This window comes from Lissotriton vulgaris, chromosome 1_1 (genome assembly GCF_964263255.1).
Source record: "Lissotriton vulgaris chromosome 1_1, aLisVul1.2, whole genome shotgun sequence".
NCBI lineage: Eukaryota > Metazoa > Chordata > Amphibia > Caudata > Salamandridae > Lissotriton > Lissotriton vulgaris.
This window is the reverse complement of record NC_141685.1, coordinates 1,827,503,229-1,827,516,482: the sequence shown is the minus strand read 5'-3', so window position 1 is coordinate 1,827,516,482 and position 13,254 is coordinate 1,827,503,229. Positions and strand designations below refer to the sequence as shown.

The following is a 13,254-nucleotide window of genomic DNA, read 5'->3' as shown; positions in this document are numbered from 1 at the left end:
TGTAACTGCGCCACCAGAAAGTATGATTCGAAGGAGGGGTGCCTAGCCCTCCTTGTGTGGTGGGCAATTATAGATTAGTGAGGGCTATCTGGTGTCTACTTGCCCCCCAAATGAGCGAGCGAAGGAGCGAGTCAAGGTCGCAAAAGAAGGCTTTGGGAGGGATAACTGGCAAGTTCGTGAAGTGGTACAGCAGCCGGGGGACGATGATCATCTTAGCTATGGCTACGCGGCTTATCGGGGCCAGCGGGACATTCTTCCAAAATCCCACCGACGATCTGATGCCGGCCAGCACTTTGCAATGGTTCCCCTCATTCATGTCAGTGGGGGAGTGGTAGAAGCGGACGCCGAGATAACGGGGGCGGTTGTGCTCCAGGATAAGTTCTGCTCAACAATGCGTACCTCCCACGGCGCAACGTTGGGATGTAGTGGATAGATTGTGGATTTGTCCTAGTTTACTTTAAGTCCGAACGCCTCCGCACACTCTGTCAGGATTGTCCAAACTGGTGTGAGATCCGCGGAAACATCACGGATATATAAGAGAAGGTCGTCCCCATACATGGAGACACTATGAATGGTGTCCGCCAAGGGAATGCCCCATTCTGGTCCCTCCTGGCGCAATCGTATCGCTAGAGGTTCTAATGCCATGGTGAAGATCAGGGGTGATAGTGGGCTCCCTTTTCGCATACCTCTCTCTACTTAAAGGGGGACGATACATAATGGCCCAGTCGAACACGAGATGTAAGCTTGGTATAGAGAAGCTGTGTGTATGCTAGGAGAGTAGGACCTATTCCTGCACGTTAGAGTGCTGATAGATAATAAACTCAATTATGCGCTACTAATGCTACAGTCTCAGCCTCTTTCTATTTATTGAAGAAACTTAGAAAGGTCTTACCATACATTCCAGATGATCTTCGGAAAACAATTGTGACTACCTTGGTGCTGCCCAAACTTGATTACTGTAACAGCTTATACATCGGTCTACAGAAGCAACACCTAAGGAAATTGCAGATGGTGCAAAATGCTGCGGCAAGGCTTCTATTGAATATACCTAGGCATCAATCTGTTACAGAAGGAATCCGCAAGCTACATTGGCTGCCTGTGGTGCAACGTGTTAAACTTAAGGTACTCTGTCTTGCCTATAAAACTCTGAATGGGACAGGACAGGTACCATTGAAACAATTTTTTTCATGGTATCGCCCAGGCAGACAATTAAGATCTACAATACCAAACTTATGTCAATCCCCAGAATTCGAACTGTGTGTTGGGGAAGTCGTAGCACCTCTCACTTTGCTGCTAAACTATGGAATACTCTCCCCGCTGACATGAGAGATGCTAACTCTCTCCTTGCCTTTAGAAAAAAGCTAAAGACCTGGTTGTTTTCATGATAATTTCCCCCTGATTTACGTTCAAAAGGTCTTACTATAGTTCAGCGCCATGACACCGTAAGGTATTCGTGATCTTTAAAAGTCTTTTTAACATTAACATTAACGGTGAAAAGGTATGGCCACGTGAGGGTATCTAAGGCAAATATTCTCATTAACTTTTATCTACATTATTCAATAAACGTGCTGTTTTAGCAGCCATTGTAGGAACAGTGGTGCATGAGTTTGCAAAGAACAGGGGTTAAGCATCAGATGAAGAACAGCTCCTGAGGACTCCTTCAGCTCATATTAAACATTGAGGGGCAGAATGCCCACAAACTTGAACTGTAAACAGTTTTTCAGCACTTAGAGTGAAGGGCACTTTTGGAGCTCTGTGAGAGAGCTATGTCCAGAAAAAGAAGCCCAGACAGAGAAGCAGACTGGAGGGAAGACACATATGATGGATGAAATATAAGGTGAAACACCACTACACCAATGCAGTTCTTAAGAGATTTGTAGCTATAGAGGAGTTGGCATGGGAGATATGTGGCCTCACGAACAGCAGGAAGCAGGCTCGGACGCTTTGGTCAGATAACTTATGGAGCTCAAGCAAATGTGATGCAGGAGACATTAAGAGAGAAGTGGTGGAGGGATTCCTCATCTTAGCTGAAAGTGAGAAGCTGCCTGGCACATCAATAAAGCAATCTGCTTTTGATGGGTACCACAGTAAATGGCTGTTTCTGTATTCAGGGTGCATTGACACAGCATCCATATGTATAAAAGCGGATACCTCAGGACATGGCTCCCTAGTAGGGACAGTGCCTGACGCCAATAAAGAGGGGTGGTGGTAGAGGATCATCCACCACCTACAGAGAGACTCCTTGCTATAGTTAAAAATATATAAAAGACTACTTAGATAATAAAACAAGCTAATATGTATTGTTCTTCCATCACTACACTCTCAGTTCAATGACAAAGCTGTCCTATCAGAAGTAACAGCATCTCATATTCCAAGGACACATATGAAAACAGAAAGAGGGTTGAGTGGAAAGGAACGCATGATAACAGCAAAGACAACTCAGGAAAGCAATAGAAGGGTAAAGGTTGGTAGGTAAATAAAGAATATGACAAGTACTAAGAGAATGGAGACAGTTGAGGCCAGGCCTGTTGTGGCTGGGGCGGCAGAACAGGAGGGGCTTCCATATTAGGAGCAGCTGAAAGACCAATAGAAGAACAAGAGGCGCCATATCCGTGTTTCCAGGCGAGCTTAATTAGAGTCAGCTGGGGTAAAGAAGCTGCCTCGAAGCTTCTTTGGTTGTAGCGCTTCCCTCAGATTTTAAATTGTTCAATGTATTGCGTTGTCCTAGACTTTTGTTGTATTTTCCTTCCCTCTCTCCTGGTTTTGTTCTATCCCCTTAGTCCTTGAAGGATTTGATCCCTAGTTGATAATTAGTCCTTCTATTTGGCATTCCACTAGTGTGTTAGCTGCTGGTGCTCCTGGGTCTTATGGGTTCATCAAAACGCCCTTCACCAGAGCATCGGGTAAACAGAGGGAGCTCCTAGAAGTTCAACTGAGAGGCAAAGTATATGAACAATTGAATCAATATCTGATCATTTATGTTATTAATCAGTATATATATGTCAGAACCCCGAGCCCAATACGAGCGAGAGGAGGGAAGAGTAGCTCGTAGCTGGGTGATTCATGAGTGCGAAATTAAGGCCAAACCTGTGTTGCCATATAAAGTACTAATCTCGATTTCCCTACCACCATTTCTCCTGGAGTAATTGTGGCCGTAAGACTGCCATCTTTTTGCATCCCCTTCTCTCTTTAGATGCGAGATTGGTGGAATATTGTCGGCATCCTTTGTCACATCATTGACTTCAGAAACTAAAGGTCAAACTTAGAAAAGACTTAATTCATATTTATTGCTGAAGTGCACTAACTGAGGTTTCATACAAATTAGCAGGTGAAAATAAAAATGTATGCATTTTCCCCAACCTTTCCCAAGAAGTAAAAAGGGTTTTCAAGCCTCTTTTGAAGACGCACTTTGAGCACACTGAGCAATCAACCAGACCAGCCCTGTTTACATTAAAAAGACACAACCAATAACTGAAACCGAGTTACTTGCTAGAGTTCAGGCTATGGTAAATTCCTTAATTGACAATGGAAATGCCCTTTTTATCGGAGCACCCCAAAGCATCCTTGTACCCCAAAGCATCCTTGTACCCATGAAAACTGTGAACCTCTGCTGCCAGATTGTTCTCCTTGTTCCAGAAATGTGCACATAACTCCAGTATTAAGAGGTTCATCACAGAGTCTGGAGGTACACATTAGTTCAAGCTAGCGAACCTCACTTTAGAAGCGCTCAGACATAAAAAAACAATATAGTTCCCTTTCACTCTAAAGAGTTCCGGAGGCATAAAAGAACTCCGATGCAAAGAAATTCTTAAAGTTGAATCAAAACGTTCAGATCCCTATCCATGCTCCCACATTATGTAACTCTCTCCCTGATGACCTGAAATTATAGGAAACATTGTATCGTTCCCAAAAACCCAGAAACCTCTATTAGTAATTTATCATCTTAATGTTTACCTCCCCTTTCTCACTCCTCCAACTGATGGAAAGTGTCTCCCATTTTACCGAAGAGGCTCTACTTTGCATTATTATCCATAGCTACCCGTTCTTCCCTGTTCTTTTCCTAATGAAGCATTTATGTTTGAATTTCTAATTTTTTAGATCCCAGTATTGCATACTTTGTTAAATGCTAAGCACACTGAAATCGTTAGCGGCAATTGCATCTCCATATACAAGCAGTAAGTAAATGAATACATCCCCCTTTGGGACCCTTCTTGAGCATCACAATAACAGTATGTGGTCAAAAGAAGCACCCTTGGGATGAAAGGGGAAGAATCGGCTTAAGAGAAGGCCACTGAGGTACATCAAGAGAATGCATGCCAGAACTAACCTAATACAAGTAGGCTACTTTTAATACAATCCTTACCATCGAAAGATAGAGCCGAGCCCAGAGGGGAATACCATCTCTAGCTTGCTTCCATTCAGGTGATCCTCAGGCAGACAGTCAGTCTCTCTCTCTCTCTCTCTCTCTCTCTCTCTCTCTCTCTCTCTCTCTCTTCCCCTCTCTCCCTCTCTTCCCCTCTCTCTCTCCCTCTCTTCCCCTCTCTCGCTCCCTCTCTCTCTCTCCCCTCTCCCTCCCTCTGTCCCCTCTCCCTCTCTGCCCCTCTGTCCCCTCTCCCTCTCTGCCCCTCTGTCCCCTCTCCCTCTCTGCCCCTCTGTCCCCCTCTCCCTCCCTGGATATTCTTTTTTGAAATTCATGAGTGAGTGTCCTTCCTGGGAGGTTTTGGGTGATGCATGTGAGGTATGGGGCAATACTCTAACCATGGTGCTAGTGTCTCTACTCTTACATATGAAGTGTACGGAATATTTGAGATTAGAAAAAGCCATGTTTTTTGCTTTGGTGCCTTTTGACAAATCTTCAGAACGCTTTCTGAAAAGAAAGTTCATGCAACTCAACTCCTTCCAAGAAAGTTTTGGGGTGATCTGTCAAGCAGGCGAGTAAAAAGAGGGTCCAAAAATGTTTTCCAACATGCAATTTCCTATAGAAATTTTAAGAAGCTTAAAACGACTGAACAGAATTACACTAGATTTAAGCTAGGTCTTTACTGTGTTTTTTTTGATTTGGTGTAAATCTGTTTAGCGGTTTTTGATAAATTAAATTTCAAAAGTTAGTTGTGTCTGGATGGTTTGTCCCGGGTAGTACTGCGGTACTCCTGCGATACTACGAATTAAAAAAATAGAGCATTCTGATTGGCTAAAATGGCTTTTTCCCTATTGGCCGCTGAGGTTGAACTGGACCGACTGGTTGTGTGTAGCATAGGGATTGCTGCCTGCAGTGGTTTAGCACAGTGCCTTGTCATAGGCTAAACCCCGCCTCCAACCCAGACCATGTGTAGCAGGTGATGGTCTCCCGCAGGGGGTTGGGTTCAGGGCCTGGATGCAGCTTAGGACCTGTGACCTGTGTCCAACTCTCTACTGCACATTGTCAAAAGGTATGCTCAGTCAGGTAGATGGGTGAATATGATAAAAAATATGATACAATAAACTAAGAAAATCACAGAAAAAAAATAAAGGTTAAAATTATGTTATAGTTTAATATGGTAATAGAATCTAAGTTTAGGGAAAAAAAACTACTCGAAAAATCACTGACAAAACCCAAAGGTTAAAGTGACGTAATAGTTATGTATGGGAATAATATGAAAGTTTACATTAGGAAAAAAAACACAAAGAAATTCATTGAAAAATCCAAAGGTTAAAGTGGCATTATAGGTAGGTAACCTCATAGATGCGGCGCAAATATCCCTCCCCAGTGCTGCGCTGTCCACTGGAACTAGTGCTGAATGGACGTCCAATGGTCGTGCGCAGCACTGGGGAGGTAGTGCTGCCGTCGGCCAACGCCCCGACGCAGCACTTAAGGGGTTATTAATATAAATACAAGAAGACCACCCCACAGAAATGTACGAGTTTACTGAGCGACCTATAACTTACGTCCGCACCATGAATTGCTTATGACCTCACTTGTTACTTCACTCATGACATATTTGATGACATCACTGATAAGACTATTGTCAAATGCAGCACAGAGTTACTGAGCATATGTAAATGTGTTTCGATTTATATAGCGCACTTTAACCCAGGGGTCCCAAGGCGCTTGCTTAGGGAACCCGTCCTGGTATCCCCTGTGAGATATCCCGGCTGGGTATCCACAAGGTGAAAGCCAGGCATCCCGCCGCGAGGGGCCGTAGTGGAGATTAAGCAAGCTATTGCCCAGAGTCGCAGAGTGTGACCCCGTGAGTCGAGTAGGCACCGGAGCGAGAATTGTCGACTCCGTGGAATTTTTGAGCCCGAGACCCACCGAGGCGGGGAATCGAACCCTGGTCCACGGCCGATCTCAGCTTCCGGGTCTGCCGCCTCTAACCACTGAGCCATGCTTCTCCACCATACATGTGTGGCACAGAAATAGTGCGAGTCCTAGACACAAAAACATACTAAAATGCCAACTTACTAAAAGTGGCATTTTCAAAACAGTCATTTAAAATTTGACTTAACCATTTGGTTGGATTTGTAATTACTATTAAGTTGAGTCCATGAATCTTTATTCTAGCTAGTTACAAACGGAAGTAACCCAGACAAAACATGCAACATGTGATGGGAGAAATGCTTGCAATGTGTCTAACTAATGGCAATCACACCTTTTGTGTGTTTGATATAGCACTCTAAGTGGAAAGAGTATGCTCAGACAAGAGCCCTTCCTGAGCTCACTGTGCCACTGAAACCAAGCGCCATTTTTTTAGAACCCTTAATAGTCAAAACTGGTCTTGAGTTGCTATGTTCCGGTTCAAGGTGAAGCTAGCAGTTCGGGCTGGACTGTTTCTATGGACTCAGGGTCAGGACTGTATAAGGCTAGGCCCAAACTGAGGTGGCTTGGTGGGCAAAAGAACAATGGCTTGGAATGGTACCCAGAGCGATTGTTGGTGGTTATTGCAAGGATTCCTCCCATTACCTTTTGTGTGTTTGCTCCAGCACAGTAAGGGGCAACGGTATTCCCAGACATGCGTCCGGTGCTTACTGTGCCAATGGAACCAAGCTACACCGGACTTAAGAGCCCCTATCAAGGCAAAAAAGTCTTGCGTTGCTTGTGTTCTGGTTCAGGGAGGAGTTGGCCATGGAACCAAGCTACACCGGACTTAAGAGCCCCTATCAAGGCAAAAAAGTCTTGCGTTGCTTGTGTTCTGGTTCAGGGAGGAGTTGGCGTTGCATTTCGAGCTGGGCTGTTCCTATTGGAAGAGGGAAAAGGCTGATTTGCCTATGGGTGGGTCCAAATTAAGGTGGCAAAGATCAATTTGCTGGAATGCTACCTGAGCAAGTGGTTAGACTAATTGCAAGCATTCCTTCCGTCAACTGTTGTGTGTTTGATCAACTAGGGGAGAAGCCAGCTTGTGCAGAGTCGAGGATTACATTACTCAACACAAAATTGTGGAGCTGCTAGTACGTTCCTGTTCCAGTAATTTATCTAGGTGGGAAAGAAGGAAAATGTGCCTAAATTAGTTAGAACTAGAGTTTTTACTCGAAAGACTGCATAGTTTGTTGTACTCGCATTGCCACATTACGTTTTACACACCTTAAAGAGTATGTTTCAATTTAATCAATGTTTCTTTCTCTTTTACCAGAACGAGATGTGCTTAGCAACACAGCAGCTTTCCAAGCAGCTTCTTGCTTACGAGCAACAGGTATGTACTAATGCAAATAAACCATACTTTCACTATGTCTACTTAAAATTGCTTTTTAAATATAGCACTTGCACTGTTATTACATCGAGGCAATATGTGCAGTTATATGTGTTTTATCGAATTGCAAGCATGAGCCTGGCCTTTTAGAGTTTTGGCTTCTAGGCACGCGGGGAAGGCTTCTGGTGACACACAGTGAGTAATTGTTTTTAGGAATGATACAATATAAGTGATTTATTAAGCGCACTGACTCCAAAGCTTCCAGGTGCTAAAATCAACATTCCAGATTATGACCTGAGGGACGAGTAATTGCTTAAAGATAATGACAATAGTGAGGAAGGTTCTGAACAACCATGAAGAGGGAGTGTTTCCTAAAACTTGGCAGCTCTGACAAAGAAGGCTTATCTCCGGAACGCAGTTTGCTTGATATCAGAATCTGCAGCAAGTATGGACTCGCACATTTTAGGGCATAGTTAGGAATATACCATAATTCGGAGGCCAGAAAATCAGGCGAGGTGGAGTCGACCACTTTATGGACAATAGTTGAGAATTTTCAAGTGATAATAACAAGAGCTGGTTTCCAGAGCCAATAGGGGTTCCAATGTGATGCTACTCAGGTTAGGAACAGATCAAGGTCGAGGGATTATTAATACAGGACCCTTAATGACGTTCTAATAAGGAGAGAAGGATTTTATCAGGAGGTCCTCATTTATAGATGGATTTAATTTTAAAAAGCTTGCAGACATTCACTGTCAAAGTGAAGCTGGGCTGGAAGTAAGATGAGAAGAGGGTGAGTTCTACTGTGTCGGGTTAAACAGAAGCTATGTATTGTCAGAATACATTTAAAACACGTCACCAAGAGAATGCAACAAGTAGGCTAGAGTGGCAAAGGTGACCAGATAGCTTCTTGGGGAACACCCAATTTGATGTCACATGACGGAAGAAGAAAATAAAGCCATTGTAGAAGAAGGAGCAGGTGATGGTTGGTGGTGCCAAAGCTGGTGGACAAATCAACCAGAATCAGAGTCTCCACACTGTCACCATGACTTTTGTGTGAAGGTCATCCAGCGCGGAGAGGACAGCGAGTTCTGTGGTTCGATCGAGACAGAAATAAAATTGTGCATATTCAAGGCTATCAATAGTCTCCACAAAATTCTGCAGCTGTTTTTTTACACCTGCCCTTTCTTGTAGGTTATCTAGATAGGGAAGTAGGAATGGGGTTTTAAATCAGCTAGGACTAAGGGATCCAGATGTTGTTTATTTCAGCAACTTTGACGCAATTACATTCTTCCAGACACTAGGGACAATGCTAGATGCCATGGATCTACTAAATAAAGTGCAACGGTGGTGTGCAATTTTAGCTCCCGCATCTTTCTTGTGACGTGTAGGACATAGAGCCATTGGGTGAGAAAAATTAAGCAAAGTGATCAGTTATTGAGAGGTAAGAGAGGAAACGGATTAAAAAAAAGAGGCAGATGAGGGGACAGTCACAAAATAGGAGGTTGACAGGGCGAGGCAGATTGTATAATTCTATTCTTGAACAATAGGAAACCACTTTCTCTTAAAAGAAAAAGATGTCCTCATGCAGTGTTTGTAAGGGGATGGGAGCAGATTGTAACAAATGAGTGTTAATAAATGCAGACACTATCTGGAGTAGTTTCTGAGCAAGATTGGAAAAACAAGTGATGCAGATTGGTGCAGTTTTGTAAATGTTATAACGGCCCTATTTTGTTAGTGTTTTTTGTTTATAATCAGTAGAGTAATTCTTCCTCCAGCTTCTATCAACCCTACAAGTTTCAAACTGTAGAGATACTAAGATCTTCATAAATCACCGGTTTTGCTTATGCTAGATAGACTTTGTAATTCACCTTTGTTGTTATGAATGCAGAGGTAATGAGGGAGAGATTCAATTCTGCGAGGGCCACATTAGTTGTGTAATTTTGTAGCTCAATAATTAACCGTTATTGAAAATCTGGTATGTTTTGCTGTTTCCTTTGTTGGGGGAGTCAATTGATAAAAGCTGCTGTTTACAGGTGCAATATTTACTAAACCTCTGCAAGGAATTTGTTACAAAAGACGATGATGCAGTAACTGTGCTGGAAGATTCTTTAATGCTTCTCTTCACCACCACTGATTCCAGTCAGCTGGAGTCAGCTGTGGAATCTTCAGCACCAACAGTCATGGCACAGTCCAAAGTTACAGAATATAGAAATAATATATACCAGCATTTCTAAAGCGCACCGCTACCTCCGGAGAGGTGTCCAGGTGCTGGGGGCTGTCTGGAATTGCCCATAGTCACAAGGTGCTGGGCTAACCTGGTGCCGGGGATCGAACCGTGGCCCCCGTGTTCCGGAATTAGACACCCAGGTCGCTGCACCACACCTCTTCCCTAAGAATAAGGGGGGGAGAGAAATGTACCAAATGGAGATTACAGCAGACCTCCCTTGCAGTTGAGAAATAGGAGGAGCACAACCAGGGAAATGAATAGGAAACAACCAAGCATACATTAGAAGGAAAAAAAAAATCACATGGTAACAATGTTTCATAAAACGAGTAAAACCACAGAAAGTCTGAGGGAAAAATGCCAAAATAAATTACTCTATACGGTAGTCATTCTGCCACACACAGGAGAAAACCTGGATCTCAGAGATCATCTGGGAACCATAGGGTTAGCGTCCATGCTAGCATTGGCGGGGGCAGCTGGACAACTACACTCCTGAGTGGGCTTGAGAGGAATCACCCTGTCCATGCCCCAGGTTTGACCATTTTCCAGGTAAACAACATTTGCATCCATTCTAATGACTCTGAGAGGTTCAGAGAACCTGGAAGCATCTTTCCTCCTTGGTTTGGGAAGGTCAATGCTGACCCAGTCCCCTTCATGGACATTGGGGAGTTTCACACGCTTGGTGCAATCATACCAGCTTTTAAACTTGGTTTGGTCATCAGAAATTCTTTTGGAGATGTCACTTCTGTCTACAGCACATGTATCTTTTCTTTTTAACCCAGTGGCCGATAGTTCAATCTCAATCTCATCAACTGTGCCCTTGAATAAAGTGAAAGAGGCAAGCCTGTGACACTATTGGGTGCAGCAGTCGCAGGAATCTGCTGTACTTCAGCTCTTTTCAAAAACTCTTTTGTGATACGATTCACTCCTTCTACCAAACCATTCGCACGAGGGCAGTACAAAGCTATTTTGTGGTGTGCAATTTGGAAATGAGAAAAAAAATACTTCATAGGCTCTGCCATGAACTGAACACCGTTGTCTGTCACTATGATGTCGGGAATCCCTTCTTCTAAAACCAAATCCTTCAGGACCTGGATAAGAGTGTTGGTATTGATCTGGTGTACACATTTAAATGCTACATAACAAGTATGATAGTCCACCAAAACAATGATAAATCACTTATGCAGCATCTTAAGGTTTAAGGGACCTACTATGTCTACCGCCAACTTGGACCAAGGGCTGTTGGAGACTTCCACAGGAGAGATGGGAGATTTCCTAACCTGGTGGTTTTTATTACTCAATCTGCACGCCATACAGTCTCGTACTACGGCTTCAACCATGGTGTTCATACCTGGCCACCAATACTCAATGCATATTTTGTTTTTAGTGTGGCTACGCCCTATGTGTCCCTCATGAGCCAGATTTACAATTCTCTCCCTCAAATTCACAGGGGGAACAATTTTCTCACCTCAACACAGTGTGTTGCCTTGAGTGCTAAGTTCTAATCTCACGGCCCTGTATCTGGACAAGTATGCAGGCAATTCACCTTTGACAGGCCACCCACTCCTTATGTAATTATTCATTGAGGCCATTTCCTGGTCAAACGCAATGCATTTTTACCTTTCTTCTTTGCTTAAACTAGACAACTTAAGAACAATATCCTTGTCTTCTTCGCCAAATGAGTCTTCACCTACATCCTTGGGTGAACGGGACAAAAAAATCTACAATCACGTTTTGTGTACCTGGCAAATATTTCACTTTGAAGTTGTATCCCTCTAGCCCTAGGATCCACCTAGCTATCCTAGGAGTTGTCCTGTCGGATCCTTTAGTAGTGGAGGTGTATACAAAAGGCTTGTGGTCGGTTCTTATGGTTAAAGTTATCCCCCATAAAAACAATTTAAGTGGATCACAGTCCAGTAGCGCGGAAGGGACTACTTTTCAGCCACCGAATAGTTTTTCTCTGCCCCTTTTAGTGCTCTGGAGGCAAAGGCGACCATCTGTTCATTACCCTCTACCACCCAAACCCTTGTTACTGGCATCAGTGCTCAACAATGTGGGTTTCGTGGGATCAAATCTTCCCAGTGAAGGGGCAGTGACAATTACAGCCTTCACAGAGGTAAAATCATCCTGACATTTGTAGCTCCATTCAAAAGGAATTCTGGCCTTTATTAACCCTTGCAGGGGTCCCACAGTGCAAGCATAGTTCTTTATGAATTTGGAATAATATTCTGACAGACCTAAAAAGGACTTAAGATCTTCAGTATTAGTAGGGGGTGCAGTATCCTGAATGGCTTTCACTAAGTCTAACTTTGGTTTTATGCCATCCTGTGAAATGGTGTGTCCTAAGTATTCGACAGATCCTACTCCAATATGGCATTTATCTTTTTTTAAGGTGAAGCCTGCTTTTTGTAATCTGGTCAACACCCTCCTCAGCACTACGTTATGTTCTTCTACAGAGAATGTCGTCTTGGAAACACAGTGTTCCTGGTATATCTCTTAGAATGTGTTGCATGATCCTTTGGAAAGCAGCTGCGGTGGCGCTAACCCAAAAGGCATGCATAAGTACTGAAATGCACCTAGGGGAGTGATAAAGGAAGTGAGGCGGTGAGATTGGGGGTGCAGCTCTACTTGGTGGTAAGCAGACAAAAGGTCAAGAACGCTGAAACAGCTTGCACCCTTAATTAAAGTCAGGATCTTGTGGATGCGTGGCAAGAGATGTCTGTCCACCCATTTGTTGTCATTGAGATCTCTTAAGGCAATGCAGAGGTGTATGTCCTTGCTAGAAGCCTTAGATGCAAGGACAACAGGGGCCAACAACTGAGAGCTTTCAATTGGCTCAATCACCCCCGAGGGTAACAATCTGTCTAGTTCCTTTTTCAAAGGGGCATGCATCTTGCGAGGAATAGGCCTTAACTTGTGCGTAATGGACTTTGCTTTGGCCTTGAGTTTAATACAATGTTGATAGCTTTTTAGTAGACCTTGTTCATCACTGAAAACATCTGGAAAATCATTACAGACATCATCCTTGCCCACTGACGGATCCACTAAAAGCACTTGGTCGGACAGTTGGGATTCAACTTGATTCCCAGCTCCTTTTGGTGTCTCCAACCTAGTAACTTGGATCCGTTCTTGGTGACCTACAGTTTGCCTACAGTGTTCCTACTCATAAATCCTATGTCCATAGTTGTAATTCCTAACAAGGGTATAGGGGGTCACCTGGTTTAATGTCTGGTGTTTGTAGACTGCTGTGCTAGTCAGGGAATAACCTGGCGAAAATGATCTCATCCACTAACGTGTAAATGGAGCTTGAGTCAGCTAAAAGTTCTACTGTTTTGTTATCCAAGGTGCTGCTACGAGATGGAAAAC

At 43.6% G+C, this 13,254-nt stretch overlaps 1 protein-coding gene across 1 annotated transcript in view; it reads left to right on the top strand.

The window, feature by feature from the left end:
- APPL2 (adaptor protein, phosphotyrosine interacting with PH domain and leucine zipper 2) overlaps positions 1-13,254 on the top strand; it is a 597,113-nt gene that overhangs the window by 114,465 nt on the left and 469,394 nt on the right. The window contains exon 3 of the mRNA XM_086919274.1: positions 7,608-7,667. Within this exon, the coding sequence (XP_086775400.1) occupies positions 7,608-7,667 (60 nt within the window). The remainder of the gene's footprint in view (positions 1-7,607; positions 7,668-13,254) is intronic.